This window comes from Aptenodytes patagonicus, chromosome 6 (assembly GCF_965638725.1).
Source record: "Aptenodytes patagonicus chromosome 6, bAptPat1.pri.cur, whole genome shotgun sequence".
NCBI lineage: Eukaryota > Metazoa > Chordata > Aves > Sphenisciformes > Spheniscidae > Aptenodytes > Aptenodytes patagonicus.
In genome coordinates, this window is record NC_134954.1 from 11592825 (window position 1) to 11609332 (window position 16508).

The 16508-nt window shown below is 45.7% G+C and overlaps 1 protein-coding gene across 8 annotated transcripts in view; it reads right to left on the reverse strand.

Moving 5' to 3' along the window:
- The window catches only part of LPP (LIM domain containing preferred translocation partner in lipoma), a 352635-nt gene that overhangs the window by 161716 nt on the left and 174411 nt on the right, over window positions 1–16508 (reverse strand). For all 8 annotated transcript variants that reach the window (XM_076341104.1, XM_076341110.1, XM_076341109.1 and 5 more), the window contains one exon: window positions 7940–8062. In XM_076341104.1, coding sequence (XP_076197219.1) covers window positions 7940–8062 — 123 coding nt within the window. The remainder of the gene's footprint in view (window positions 1–7939; window positions 8063–16508) is intronic.

Consider the following 16508-nt stretch of genomic DNA (forward strand, 5'->3'; position numbering starts at 1 on the left):
GCATGACGGGTCCCTCTGAGATGAGTGCCAAACCACTGCAAGTGCCAAAAACCGAGGATGGGGAAATGATGACAGGCTTCCTGAGGTGCTGGTATACAGCAGCTTGGTCCCATTGTGGGGAAAAAGATAGAAAACAAAATATAACAATAGGTAGAAGACCTTGAACAGCTTTAGAGAGTAAAAGCCCAGCTCTCAACCACTCACAACAAAATAATCACAAATGCAGAAGGAAAAAAAGACCAAATTATGAGGTACTATTTGCTTTTTATCACTGTTCCCAAAGTAAATATTTATCTTTATCCATACACAAATTTGAGATGCCTGCACAGATTTTAAAGTTTAATATAGCCAACACTAGTCATCATCTAAAGCTGTAGCCAAGCACATAGGCAGAAAACCCAAATGGATGCAAAAAAGAGAAAGGGGGAAGGAGAAAAATTAACCTTACTGAGATTTCTGTGAACTTGATTATATATCAGAAAAAAGAAACAGCAGGAATAGGGCTGCTTTATTTTCACTCTGATGATAGTACAAGAAGAAGAAATAATACCCTGCAAAGGTCACTCTTATCCTGTTCATCTGTGACGAGCTGATAATCTGGGATCTCAGAAAACTTTCTTTAAAAATCTTCACAGACGTGCTCTTATCAAAAGGATTAAGGTTTAATACATACCAGCAGATGCAACCAATTCGAGCATCTGCTAATCAGAGCAGAGTCAGTTTGCTGCACACGCCGGCTGGAGCCGATGAGTGCAGGAAGGTTTCTTCTTACAGAGAAAGGCCAAATCCAAACATACATGAAATCATCTGTTGGCTACACCTCTCAATTCACACGTACGCGGCTGAACATCCCTGCCCTGAGCATGCTCCTCTGCCCACAGGCATGTCAGGGACAGCATGACAGATGTGCCCCGCTCGCAGCCAGCACGCCTGCAGCAGTGCTCCTAGAAAGCTTCAACCTTGGGACCATCTCAAACACCACCCACACAGGGTGGGAATGTCATTCTGCCTTTGGAGGGGAACCGCAGGAGGAGAGTTTCCTGGATGTAGAGACTTTGCTTCTCAAGTGCTGGGAGGAACTCACTGAAATTGCTCCAGATGGGACGCTTTCTTTTCTACTTTAAGTAATCCACCCAGATTTTCCAAACAGCACAAAGCCAGTGCACTGCAGCCAGAAGTGGGAGCGCAGCTCTTAGAGGTGACCCCATCTTTAAAACAGCCTGTGCAATTCCTGATGTCCGTGACTATGGCAAAAGTGTCACAGCCCGCTGAGAACAGCCCTTGCCAGCAGCCCTGCGGCGAGCCTGCACGAGCCCTCCGGTGCTGCTACAAGCGTCGGAGCTCACCAGCTCAATGCCAGCTTGGGCACACCTCTATGAGACACTGTCGTCCCTCTGTGTCCACACGAGCCATCCAAGTCAGTGGGGAAATGGTGGCAACTCACAGCCTTCATGAAAAGCGTTGTGTAGCGCACGTAGCTCTTGAGTAGCCGGACGGTCCTACTAAAAGGTCATCAATGCTTTAGGATGGACAGGGGACGCTTTTCAGTTTCAGCAGATGGGCTTATTCCCAGTGAGCCTTTCTGTCCCACAACCAGAGATTAAAAAGCCCACGAAAACCAAAATGCACAGACCTCAGGTGAACAAATACAGAGAGCCCCTTGCCACTGGGAAAGCACTGCCTGGATATCACGCCGTGCTGCTGGACTCAGAAGCCTTTCTGGCACAGACACGCAGATGCCCACAGATTAGATGTGGTCAGACCAGCAGAAGGAGGCCTGGGCACTTTTATTTATCCCAGATATCATATCTGAAGACAGCAGAAGCTCAGCCATTGATTTCAGCCCAAATTGCATTGAAAAAGACTCAGGACCATTCTGAACAGCTGAAACAGCTGAATCCCACTGAGCCCCGTAATTCAGGAACCACAAACTCTCTGTGTCATATAAATGGTACAGGAAAGGGGAATTAATTCTGAACCCGCCAAATTAATCTTAATCTGCTTGTACCCCTAAATTTTCTTTCTTAAAAGAAAGAAAAACATTCCTGACAACAACTGGGATGCTACCAAATACTCCGCGGACTGCGCTTGCAAAATCCTTTCAGTGCATACCAACCTAACAAGCCAGGCTCGGGTAAATAACAGGAACAAGGAAATCAGACTCTGAGCCTGGACTAGCACATTTGCATGGACTGTTCTGAATACAGATTCAGCGATCTGTTTTTCACAGAGCCCGTATGTCAATCCCACAGCCCAAACCAAGGGCAATCATAGGGCTTTTTTTCAATGCTGGGGGAATGCGTTGCTCTTTGCTGAGTCGGAGACTTTGTTCATGGCTGGAGATACAGCTCCGCATAAACAAAGATAAAACACCCGAACTCTTAGCCGTGCATTCCTGGTGCAGCTATAAGTGGGGCACGAAAATTAGAAATGCACATGGAAGAGCGCTCCTAGGAGTCTTCAGCACTCAACATTTCGCCTTGTTTCGTGGTTTGCCGTCCTACAGCTGAAACTGTTCAATCCTGTCCCATCACTCTGCAAGAAAATATGTCCACTGCCTTTTCACTGCTTTTGTTATCCCCAACTGGTTGTCAAAAGAAGTGATGGAATAACAACCAAAGCTGCCAAACATTTAAATCCCTTTTAAATTCCAGTCATTAGAAGACATTATTTCCCAGTATGTTTGGAACATAATGAAAATGTATCACTGATTTTTTAATCTAATTTTCTTTACTTTTTTATTGTTCTGCAGCTCACATTGAGAATGAGCTGCTTCTCCTTCAAAATATTACTCACTTAGGCTGACAGTGTTGGATAGTGGCAGATGTCTGGTACTGGGGGCAATGATACAGAGGCAGGGTCATAGGCATTAATCCTTAGACACCTCGCCTAACTCTGTCTTCATTTTCCCCATCTGTTAGATGAAAAAAAAAATTTATTTCTCTTTTTCATTATTTGTACAACCGCATCACCTAAAGGCCTTCAACCCAGACCAAGGTTTCATTTTGCAAGATGCCATGCACATGGGTAGCAAGAGGCAAATCACATTGAGGAGGTTGCCAAGGACAGAAGAGATTCCGAGAGGAAGCAGACTAGAAATGCTATGTTCAAGGTCATTTAGCACAATGGTGGTAGCTGGGAATGAAACAGGTCTCCAGAGTGCCAGCCCAGTCCTCTCTGGATCAAGCTGCCTCTGAGAGCTGTACAGAAGTAGATTTGATCTTGACGATCAACGCATGGGGTTTTTTGCTATTTAAGGACTCCATAAATTTTGGCCACCCAGTATTTGCTTTTAAAAAAAAGCTGATTACGTTTGGACCAGGTAGATCTTACTACCTGGTACACCTCCCACAAACTCCCATTTTGCCAAAGAGACAATCTGTTGGAAATTCGGGATAAAAGTCTAGAGTTTCAGGAGGTAGGTGTCCAATTCCAGACAAAGCAATCAGCATTCAATACATAATTCACAGCAGGGACAAAAAATCCTGAGCTTTCGTATGCTACGATTTCCAGTATTTCATTTTCACAGCCTCTGCTGGAAGCCCTCTCTCCAGAGTCACAAAGTTTTCTTGTTTTGAAAAAAATGCAAACATTTATTTTATGGGCTGAAATTTGGCATGTTTTTTTCTTAAGGCCTTGCTGCTCTCATCTCTTAAGCAAGGATTTAAGCATAACAGGTAAAAATTAGGGAAAATACCCTTCAATAGAGGAGCCAGATGACCACAGCATTCACCAGGCCCCCTAGACAGGGTTCACCCAATTTAGGCATAGCCCCTGCTCCCATCCATGGAAGCTATGCACCTAAATGTCTTGTCTATACAACCTCCTTTTACTAATGAAAAGCATAGCGGGTTCTCTGCCTCTGAACTTTCCAACGGGTTACTGCAATTTAGAAGGTGTGATATGTAAACAGAAAACACACTGCAGCTACACAAGAGGAGCTCTGTACTTTACTCATCACACTAGCATTTCTAAACTTTACCGAACAGGAGGAAAATATTAATTAGCTTTTTTAATAATGCATCTGCAGTTCTTCAAACAATACCTAAGGCACGTTCATCTATTAACATGCCACTGCAGTCATGGTCATTTTGAGATCATGCTGGTCTCCTCCATTTCAATTCGCTGCACCAGAAGGCTGGAACTGGCCGTGCTGGTGAAGGTCACACAGAAACCTCTCAAGCTGAGGTGATGTTTGGTCCTTTCTAAAACTCCAGCTCCAGCTGAATTCTTGAAATATGGTCTCTCCTACACCACCTCACATGACAGAAAGCATCCTTAGATACTGCTGTGTTGCAGCTAAAGACCATGATTTAGTCCTGTAATTTTCTGCTCTTTTTGGTATGCGCAATTTTGAAAGAAAAAAACCTAGCATTTTAATCACTTTTGACTGCTTCTGTGACTCTGTCAGAGAGACTTTCACTTGCAAGTCATGGGCTTAGCCCGGGGCTGAGGTGATGGTGTTCAAAAGCTGCTTCTCACCCACATGCTGCTGACGGCCAATATGAAGTAAACTATCAATGCCCAGAAAACCTCTGCTGCAGGTGACTCTCTCAACAACTGCCTCAGGACAGAAACAAGAACTAACCAGAAACGAAGCCTGAGAGAATCTGTCACTTTGAGGTTCGGCAACATCGGGGTTGACTCACACTGGGGTACCAGACTCGCAGAAGGACCTCCTCCCACCAAACCTGCTGCTATGGGGGCGGAAAGATCTTTTCTGCTCCGTAAAGGATCTATGTTGAGAAAATGCTTTTCAAACTCATCACTTCAGAGAGGGCAACGCAGCTCTGCAGGACAACAGCATCCTACCACCTCTGCCCGAGGCATAGGAAGCAGCCAGCAGGACCTGGGTGACTCCTCTACCTTCACTTTCCAGCTCAGCTGCCTTGAATTAGGCAGGACCACTGGGTACAAGGAGGGTGCTGCTGACCGTGGCTGTCAAAACTCTCTCCCTGCCCTCTATTAATGGTGGACATTTTTAGCTCATGGCAACATCCTTGACACCTGCCTGGCACACAAAAAATGTTACCAGAGTGATGCCCAGGTAAGCAATGCAGGGATGGTGCAGAGATTTATACTCATCCATGTCCTCAACAGCAGGTCTGCTTGGCCAAGGGGAATTGTCCGGGGCTGACATTGGCCCACCCATTCTGACAAGTACCATGGACTTTCCAAACCTACTGCGGAGGGTACAAATCCCTCTGCTTCAGGGGCACCTCCCAGGGCAGTGTCTCTCACTGCAATCCTGAATCTCATACCAAGGATCAGAAGAGCTTCCCTCTGTGTGAATTTAGGGTATGTTAAATAAACTGCTTGTCATTATCCCGCTATCACTCCTACTCCAGTGAGAGAGGACTATTTCACAGTTTAGTTTATGTTGCTTTAAAATGATTTTGAAGATAAAATAAAAAAGAAACGTAACAACAAAATTCCTCTTATTCCAGAACAGGAGTATTCCCAAGGGCAAGGTATACCTGTAAAATTATTATAATGCTTTAACCGCATAAGCACAACTGGAAGCGTCTTCTCTGAAAACAAGTTGTAACTCTATTTTCCTATCTGCAGCCATTATCCTGATAAATTTGGGAAGGTCAGCTAAGGTGTAATCCAATAAACGTGCTGATGTTCTGAATAAGTACCTCACAATTTGCAGCCTAATCTATTATCCTACTGTAAGACCATCAAATGACTCACCAGTTTTAATACTTAGTACAGATCAAACAAAGGAAAATATCAAAGCTTTACATTCTGGTTCCACCTTTCAAGGACTTGTTTCAGTACTCTTTAATTACAGCAGATGATACATTCAACTCTGGCATTTCCTTTTTCTAACAGCTATAGTTAGAAGTTGCTATAGCTGTACTTTTCACGGGACATCATTATGTTAACCAATAAATCCTCAAAAGTCTGATAAACTGAACAAAGAAAGTTAGGATTTGGTCCCGGAGATGAAATTCAGCTCCTTCTGCCCACTGGATCGCACACAGTTACTGTAATACACCAGAGAGCAGCAGCATCCCATCGCTCCTGGGTGCAGGGGACAAGTCTTCAGCGGCCCCACCTGAACTGTGGGCAAAAAGCCACGGGAACGAGCATGTGCACCGAGCAGCACACGTTGTCTTGGAAGTTGATGAACTGAAGTCAGACCAAGTCCAAAACTTGGGCTATGCCTTCCAATCCTCCAGAAACTCAAATACATCTGCAGAACTTTGCATTTGACCACTGTGATTTATTTATTTATTTATTTATTTACTGCTCTAGGTACAAAATAAAAGTGAAAAACCAATCTATTCAGAGAATGCCAGATCCCAAGGGAAGAAGTATCAGGAGACAGTCAGCAGTACCATCAGCAAACTGCAAATGCTCAGCGAGGTGGTTACAGAAGTTACATGTCTCTACAAAGATGCTGGAGCTGACTGCAGGCATTGCCAAAGAAAATGGTGAGCACAAATCTCTTCCAGTTAACTCTCACGGTGTTTTGACACTATAAAGCATTTCCCAGTAACATTGTGCATTCGTATGTTTGGCCCATGCAAACAAAATGAACACGGGTTATTCGGCACAGTGCCTGAGCGCTATCACTGTTAAAACTTGTCTCTTCTATCGCAACAACAAAAACCCACTGGGAAAAGGACTGAATTGCATCTGGTTTACGTTGTTGCTCTTTTTGACTGACTGACCCAAATCAGACTGTTTTTCAAGGCCAAGTCTGTAAGTTTATGCAATAACTGTGTACATGCTGCTAGAATGAAAAAAGAATTTATCGCGAGGTCCCTGCAGAAGGGACGGAAATCACACAGGCCACCACACCAGAGCCTCTGCATGCAGATGGACGCTTTCAAAAGTGCATAAATCTGATTTAACTCTGCTTTTGCTAAGCTCACATTCTTAAGAACAAATCTAAACGAACTCTGATCACTACTTTAGTTCTGCTCCAAAGGTATCGGTTCTCAATTACTTAAAACAAATATAACAATGAAAAGAACCAAAAAAGTCACAAACTAAAGAGATGGCCTATATGGATAATGGGCGTGCACTGCATCAGCCAACTTTCCCTTTGGTTCTTTTGACTTTTGGGGTTTTATTTAGGGCTGACACTGGTAAGACAAACACAACATATACATACAGCCGCATACATGCCTATAGACCTGTATATGTATAAGCAATGAGACTAGTCATGAGATTAGGAAGTGAAGGCGCTGCACAACTGGGCACACACACATCTGGGATGATTTTAGAGATCTCAAGAATTGCCCTTTTTCAAGTACCACTGGGGCACTTCCTCTGATAAACAGATGACAGCTTACCAGGACTTAAATAGCTCCACTCAAGCACTACCTAGATGAGTGTCAAAAATTAGCCGAGTTGCTGTCACCCCTGCAGTCCTCGTCTAGACACAGCAGAGTAAGCACAATTCCAGTCTGCCTTGCTGGGCTACAGCCACCCTGACAGCTGAGCTATGATCCAAGCCACTTCATCGCCACTGATTAGACGACAAAAACAAAAGAAAACAACTTGAGACGCGGATATCTGGATCCTTCTGGCTGCGTGACAGATAAAAGTTAACAAAACAGAAAAGCAACAAAAAACACAAGCGTAAAAGTACTTGTGAACTGAGCAGGTTTTAATTCACAAGCTATTGTTGGTGGAAAGTCAAGGCGAGTGAAATGCCATTTTTTGCAAGTATTTTTCTAACAATCTCCGTGGGAATCTAACAATCGGGATCAGAGGCCCTTCGCTCAGAGGTATGGCAGCTTTTGAGCCAGTGCCCCCTTCAGAGCGGCTGCGCCCTTCTCCCCATTGACAGCCACATCTGGATGCTATCAGGAGGAACTGGCATGCCTGCTCACAACAAATACCAAGCGGTTAGCAAATTGACTCCAGCAGTCAATGCTGGCCACTTTCCCACTCTCTGTTTACGCAATGCGCCACTAACCTGTTGAGATCGAGGTTTGTAAGGAGAGCTGCTCTCTAGGTCGGCCAGGATGCTGGTCAGAGAGTCGATTTCTGCATCTAAACTGGACCGCCTCTCCTCAAGCGTCTTGCCACCAGGGTTCACCTTAAAGAAGAAAGAAGAGTTCCAGTTATTCCAACCACTTGGCCTGGCACATGGTTTCTTACTGTCCTCATGGAGCTGCTACCGTGCCTCGGCAATATCTCTCGGGTTGCAGGGTCAGAGATGCTGAAATGCTATAGCCCTCTCCAAGAACCAGCAGCAAGCCTCCATCTCACAAGGATTCAAGCTGCTTTAGGGCTTTTCTTCATGGATTTCCCACAATGGTCCCATTGTCTAAAGTTGACTTGGAGAATTATGCAACTCAGCATGCAATCTGTTACCGAGGTGAGGAGGCAGGACAATCCCTGCTCCCGCAGATAGATAAGATGTATTTTAACTGGACGCCCGGCTGGGCAGCCAGGCTGGGGTAGCCTTGGAGCACCTCCATTCTGAGAGCATCTCTTCTGCCACATCCCCATTCCAGATGAAGCACAGAGCAGAGCTGCAAGCCACAGTGGCCAGCGACCGGCCACCTGCACCTGTTATTATTTTAAAAATCAATCCATGGTAGCTGTACCTGTCTGAGTCAACACTTCTTCACAATTTCCATCTAAAAAATGAGCTCCTTCAAGGAGGCATGAAAAAGTTCAATTAATTTCTAGCAGATTCAAGGTGAAGGGCATGATTTGCAATAAGCGGTCACAAAATAACATAAATGAGGTCCTTGTGAAAAGGGCTATTACACAGGAAAGCCCATGCCCAGAGCAAATACCAACCTACAGCCAGGATCCTTTCTGATTCAATACATTGTGCTTTCTCTCTGCTTTCAAAACAGCCCAGCCCCACTTGTACCCCGGCTGATAGGGACACTCACTTGGAAGGGAAGAGACATGAATTTTCACCACCACCACCCACCTCTGAAAGTAAAACCCAGGTCTCAGCACCACAGGAGAGTATGTGATCCCCAAGCTATTGTTCAAGGGTTGCACTGCAATCCCTGCTAGAATAAGCATTTTAAAAGAGGACTCGTTCATACCCTGTGTTTTTGAAAAATCAACGTAGTCCAAAACTTCTGGGAAAGTTCTGTGCTGTACAGCCCAACCCAACAGCAGTACCTCCCAGCAGCGCACGAAGGTGGGTACAAGCTAGGAAACATCTCCCTCCTCAACGTTTTCAGTGTTCTGGAAATTAGGCTCTGGCAGGAATGAGAAGTTCAAGAAAACCAACTAAGGATCCCCTTCAGGTGTGATGTAGGTGCCAGGAGCCTACCCAACTTAGCCAGCCACATTTAGGGCATGCGCAGAAAACAAAGTTCTTGAGTCAAGTGAAATATTACGCATTGAAAGTCTTTTCTCAACCTGAGTCACAGGCAGTATTTTTGTTCTGTCCTTCCATGTCTGACTTATCTGCAAATTCTCCAGACGGAGTCTCTCCACACACATGCAACTACAGAGCTCAGTGCAGAAGAGCTCACTCGCAGCCTGACTACTACAACAATAAAAATACTAAATAATTACCTAACAACTCACCTAATTTCAACTGTAAAGCCTGTTCAGACCATACCAGCACCTCCCCACAGACAGTCCAGCTCTGTTTGCCTTCAGTCTCACCAAGTTACTTCAATTTTCCAAGCCAAAAATTCACCTTTCCCTTTGGCTCACTGTTTGCTCCAGATAGTTTTTATTTAAATTTCATTTCAGGAGCACTTGATCATTACCTGTTTTACAGAACAGTTATCAATCCGACACATAAATGGCAAGTTGGTCAAAGAGAGACAGACTATGCAAAGCAGGAGGCTCTGATCTGCCAAGCTTATCCATGCTAAGGCATTCATTAGTTCCTAATGATTATTAAATCTTATTGGATTACAATAAATTTGGCTTGACTAACAAGAAAATGGAAGCTCCAGTGTGCTTTATGCAAGAACACGTCATTTAAAAGGCTGAGAGTCAGGTTAGAAACTACGTACAAACTCAATTCTTCTTGCCTATTTTTATTATGCAGCCAAAGTTTTTCCATCCAAACAACTGTTCAAAAAAAGAAATACTTTTCACAGGAATTACCCCAGACCGTTACTCCTGGCTAGCTGTAGGCACCTGGATTTTTCAATCTGCAAAAGTCCAATTTCCTTTCCACTATTAGTGCACTTCATGGCTCTTGTTTGGTTTTTCTCCATCCTCCAGTTGTTGGCCTGTAACTACAGGGCAGCCACAGGCTTCCCAGACACAAAAACTGTGATTGCTCCACTCCGGAGAATTTTTAAGCTAAGCAGCCAAAAGCCAGCCTGGAAAGGGGGGGGAGATGCAAAGGGCACCCAAGGCCCCAACACTTGAGGTGATAAATCAAGTCAATGGCAGACCCAGGAATAAAACTGGAGCCCACGCACGGCCTGTTTGGCACCCTGACCCTGGAGAGGAGGGATGGTGGCAGATGAGAAGATCAGCCGATTTCATTTCTGCTTCTTAGCATTTCTGGGCCATGTTATTCCCAGGTTCTCATTCCCCAGAACAATTACGCAATAGCTGACTAGCAAATGCTGCAGAACAAGTTGTAAGGTTGTAAAAATTAAATGTCCTTAGGAAACCTAGGGGAAAAAAAAAGCATGGAAACATCTCTATTGATTTTGGGCTCTGTAAAAGATTTATTTATTCAATTAAAACATAATCAACATAGATTAAGAGCCCAATTCTACAAATGCTGGAGCACAATTCAGTACGACAGTGCCAATGAATAATGCTACCGATGTGTGTAAGGGCCTATTAGGACAGGACTGGACTTTAAGTACATTTAAGAAACAGTAAGCCTCACAAAGACAGGTTTCTGCTTGCTCTCTCTTCCCCATCTCCACGAATCTTGCATTTTTCTCCCCACAGAGCTCCAGATTCAACCAAGGGATTTGCTGCATGTGGAAACAGGAGAAGAATTTGCAGTGCTAACTTTAGCAAGAAAGGGTTAAGTTATTTCTCTTCTCATGCTTTTCATCATGACGTTGCTATAAAAGTTTTATGATATGCTCTGGAACAAAACCCAAGTGCCAGGTCCCAAGGCACAACAGGTTCGCTCAGTCACAGCTCTGTTCCGACTGGTTAAGCTCACTACCTCGCAGATACAAACACCGGAACCAGAAAGAACTGCTAATTCTATTTCTGTCTGGATTTATGGCATTGTTGCAGACATGACGCTTGCACGCCCTCCCTTTCAGCCAGCAGAATATGGAAAAACGGGTTTAAAAAGAAAAAGGATGCTATCTTTGGCCCAGCCAACGTGAATTCAACAAAAAGCAAACATAAGCCAACTCAGTCCAACAAATTACTCATGCCAGAGACTATCCACTCACGTGAACTTCTGCAATGCCTACACTCCTGTCCCCTGGCTCAGTCCCTGCTGCGAGGCAAAAGAGACAAAAACAGCAGAGAGCTTCACTGCTTGGCTTGTTTGTCCGCCTCTGAATTCCTGGTGTGCAGTTCAGAGCAGCTGTGATGGTAATCCACTCCTGAGCCCCGTCAACCCACGCTGTTCCAATGAAAACTGGCTTTAATTTTGCTAATCCTACCACCCAACACCAGTCAGTGCCACAGGTCACCCCGCACCACCCCAAGGGACATTCATTACAGAACATGCAGTGCAGAGGGCAACGCAGGGCCTCAATGTTCGCCTCACGGTGCTAAAAAGGCCGTAAGACTATTCACCAAGCTAGAAGACATGAAAAGCACAATGATTTCCCTAGATGCCACCTTTTCCTACAACCTAGATCACCTATTCATCACATTTTGCAGGTTACAGCAGAGAAACAAGAACGCTTCTCGTTTGTCCAAGCCAGCTCCTTGCAATGGACTCAAAGAGAAGAATCTGGCTCCCAGATGTCCTTCCTAGCTCCTGCTCCAAATTCCTTTCCCTACCCAGACCCAGCCGCCTCTTTTATTCTCTGTTTTCCCCCCTCTCCATGCCCTGTTTGCTGCCACGCAGTGCTGCAGCCTGGGACAGTCGTTAGGCCCTGGGACGAGACATGCAATGTGGTCTGGGCTGCCAGGTTGGCTTCTGAGCTGCTACGGGAAATCATGTTGATGCCCAGTGGTGTTACTATGTCAGGGAAAGATGGAGGGTGGCTTTGCAGTGGCAACCTGCTGACTTACATGGACAGCGGGTTAGAAGTGACTCCAGAGTCCCAGGGTATGTTTTCTTCCAAAACAAGGCAACAGCCAAACTCCTGAACACTTTCAGAGCATCAGGACTTTGCTCACCACAGTGCAATTTTCCAGCATCAAGATCCACCTTCTCCCCATCCAGCTTAGCCTTGCTTAAGTCTTCTCTAAAGTAGGTTGAGCCGAGTGTGTTTCATGAGTGTTGTGGCCAGCTCATCCTCTGAACTGCGCCCCAGGAACGTGGGCTGTCGTTATCGGGAAATGCAATGCCATTATATATGTACAGACACGTCCAAGACAGCAGAGCTACAGCTAGACACACAACCTTCCTCGTAGCATCAGCTCGCTCTGCATGCTGTGCTATCACAAGTCACTGATAATCTCATAACTCACAAGTGGAAGAGTGGAGATGAACACCATGGATATTAAGAAAGGTCGTAGCTAATGACTCGAAACAAACGGGCAGGGGGCCCCCAGTGCCCTCTGCTCTTGGTACATTGGTTTTACTGGGAGCCTGAGGTGCTTGGGGAGCTCTCTTTGGGCTGCGACAGGTCAACACTGTTTGCATTTACACATCCAAGAACGGGGAAAAGCAGGGAGCAGAAAAGCCCTTTGCAGCAAAGGCAGTCATGGAAAGGAAGGACTAAAGCAACAAGGGGAGTGAGGAACAGGGGCATTTAGGCAAATCAGGGGTAGACAGTAAATAAAGACTTTTTCGCTGAAAGACTTTATTGTCTTTTCCTCCAGCAAATGCAACTGAGCCACAGATGAGGTGGCAGAGCTGATAAATTCAGTGACTGCTGCCTGCTTCCACCGGGTTGCACCCACAGCAGCCACCTTCCACACTCCGCAAGCTGTCGAAATCCTCGGGTAGGCACTGAGATGGTAGGAAGAGCAAATGAAACAGCTCTCCAAACAAGGCGTTAGCATCTCTTTCTACTCCATGGCCTTGGGCACTGGGCTTAGGCAGAGCTGCAGACAGAGAAAGAAAGATGGGGCTCTTATTGCCTATTTTAGCTGGGGGTAGGCAGGGGAGAGGAGGGAAAGATGTTTGATTTTGATTGCATCCACTATACATACAAGAGGAGACTCTGAGAAATTTTAACCAGGAAGAAGAAAAGAAGTGATTCAGTCTTGATATACTTCAGGCTGGGGTTTATGTGTAATTTTTCCTTTTTTTTTTTTCCTTTCTTTGCACTTTCTCCAACAATACCACTGCCAGAGGCAAGATCCTTTTCAGACACACATCCTGGCTACCCCATCTCTCTTGCTGTAGAATTCCCCAGTTTTCTTTCCAAGATCACAAAAGCCATCCAAAGCACAAAAAGACACTGCAGTGGCAAAAAGATGCACCCTCAAGGGCATATATCAGGAAAACGAGGCACCTTGAAGATGAGCTGCTGTATCTATTCTCCCCTGAGCCTAACGACAAGTGCAAACATTTTGTTTCAAATTCCCTAATGTAAAATAAAACAGTCCCAAGAGGCGGCCCCCCCAAGCACACACATGGAGACATGAGCTGACTGCAGCATTCGGGGGTGGGGGTGGGGGGTCTAAGATGCTTGACTGATGCCTAATCACTGTTCCAGGCACCAAGGAGGGGCTGGAAAAGTAGTCGTGCCCTTTAAAAACAGAAAGATTGAGTCTTTTGAAACAAATCCGAAACGATGGAAGATTTCAGCAGATGTGACCGCAGTGATTTCACCAGACGTGATTGTATCAAGGATCTAATAGAAAAGAACTTCCCTGCTGTTCCATCAGGCTGAAACCAGGCCTGAAATATCCTTTTTAGTTCTTTGATGACATCAAGGATAAAAGCCAAAGGGAAGTTAGGTTTTGATTTATTTTTTCCACTGCTCTTTCTTTTTTTTCAGGCACGGAATAGTTTTACCTGGTTTGTGTTGCTGGATATTAGCTGAACCAAAGGAAAACACTTCAAAAGTTTGAAGTGGGCTGTTCAAAGGCGTCATTTGGTGTCTCTTGGACGTTGCTGTCATTTAACTGAGCAACATTTCTACAAGTCTGGCCACTTTTGAAGATCTCCCCGTAAGGAGGCAGGTGGGCCTACCTGGAACGGGACTTAAACGGGGTGGGAGGCGATCATCCACTAAACACCAGCCTACCTTACTGCCCCAAAAAGGGCCAATAAATGTGCCAAATATCTTTCCTTGGCAAAGTTCACACCATCAGCTGTGCTGCAGCAAACTGCAGGAGACACAGCAAGGTAAAGGGGACTGTGCTCCCGAGGTCCAAGCTCATCTCAGCCCCAGATCTACGGCATGGGTCTGGGGTAGCCACAGTCCCACATTCAATTTCTCCACCCATGTAAAATGTAAATAGCACTGGGTATCCTGAGGATTAACTGGTCTTACCTCTGAAGCAGCAAGGTGTTATAAAGAACTGCACGGGCTTACAGCTGGGGCAAATGAACAAGCAGATGAAGAAAAGTTATTTGCTAAGCATTGCTAGGAGACATCTTGCCAACCTTAACAACCAATTTATAAACTCACTGCGGTGTAGGAGGCTTATAAAATGGACAAATAATAAAAATTTAGAAAAAAAAAAGAGAAAGCAGATAACAGAAGAAGAAAGCATGAAACTAGAAGGCATCGGTCTCAAAACAAAGAAAAGGGGGTAGGTGTTTCGTCGCACAACATGCTGCTAAGCTGCAGAGCTACTTCTGCTGCAAAATGCTGTGGTTGCTATGAGTTTACACAGACTTCAAAAGCAGCTGGAGAAACATGTGGAAGAAAACTCCACCAAGATACTTTAAAAATAAATAAAAAAATCCTCTGTGCTTCCTTTTTTACATTTTCCTCTGGACACTCACGACTGACCATTGCTGATCTGATTTGGCTCTCTATAGACATTTACCTGAAGCCTCCAATTGTGCTTTATATCCGCCAGCTGACACCAGCCAGGAGTCACTTCTCCTGCTGGTGGGTACATGTCAATCTCTGAGGGTTAATAACTGACCATCACCTTAGTGCCAGGGCTTGGACCAATACCTGGAAACCCACTTCTTCCCTCCTTGTAGCCGAGACAACAGAAATCACAGCCAATTGCACTCAGCCTCCTGGGACACATATATGACAGACAGCAAAGACTTTGTTGCAGTTACGAATCTGTATGACAATAAAGATTTATATTTCCCTAGAGATCAGTGTGACTGGCACTGCATGCATACAATAGTTAGGAAACATCCCCGTCCCAAGGAGCTTACTGTCAACTGGATACCAGCCCCGGGAAGGGAAAGCAGGTAGAGGGATGGGAGCGAGGTGCTGCAACTCAGAGACACAGCCAAGCTCCTTCTGGCCACCAGATGAAGGCACTAATCCACCAGGCCAACCCAGCCCCTTAATGGACACTTCATTCTCTGTATTTGCTGTCCCAGCCCTGACAAAACTTGCCAGAAGACAACAAACCGCTGTCCAAGCCATCCAAGCTCCAGCTGCAATTTCACTGCAGGATGGCCCTGATTTCACATGATCAGAGGGCTGGATCCGAGCCACCGCCATGTTGAGTGCTGGCTTGTGGACCAGTGGCCTTTCCTCCATCACTGTTTAATAAGCCATTGCTCTCTGCACATCCTGAGAGGGGCCCCAATCCCAAAATCAGCACCTTGGCTCTGCTCAGGTGCAGGATGCGACCGGTGTGGATGGGCAGCGATAATGCCAGGGCAAAGCCCAGGACTACGCTCCCTTCCAAACAGCTCCTGCCCCTAACGCTGGCGAGAAGCTTTTCCCACAAACACCCAGGGTTTGTCCAGACTTCTCAAGACCACAGAAGAGGATTTGGCCCTGGATATTGGATGAGTGAGGAGAAACAAAAAACGGATGAAGCTGCATCATAGAGGTTTAGCCAACAGGCTCCATGGCCTAGGGCACGCTCTGCTGAAGCACGGGGCCCAAGACCAGCAGCTGATGGCCCCGGTGGCTGTGATGGGACATGGACAATAGCCCATGAAGAGATGTGCAACACTCCCTGTCCCATTGCCACCCTTGAGGACAACAGAAGACAATTATGCAACAGGAGTAAAGAGGATGCAGCAAATAGGTCAAAGCACTCAACAAGATCCGCCTTGTAGCCTAGGTGTGCACTTGTAGGTGCCCCAAAGCTGGAGAGTCTGGCCCCTTCAGCCCTCATCTGCTCTGCCCCAGGACAGTGTTATCCAGCTCCCTGCTCCCCGCATCACAGACTGACACCTCTACCTCGGGCATTCAAACCTGCACCCAGCTCTTTCGGGTTTCTGACATTTTGTCCATGGAAGGAAGTTCTGGAGATTTCAAGATTGGCTGAATGGGGCTTTCAAAACTGCCGTGCTACTGAAAAACAGCAAAATGGCAAATGTCATTCAGTCGACCGGA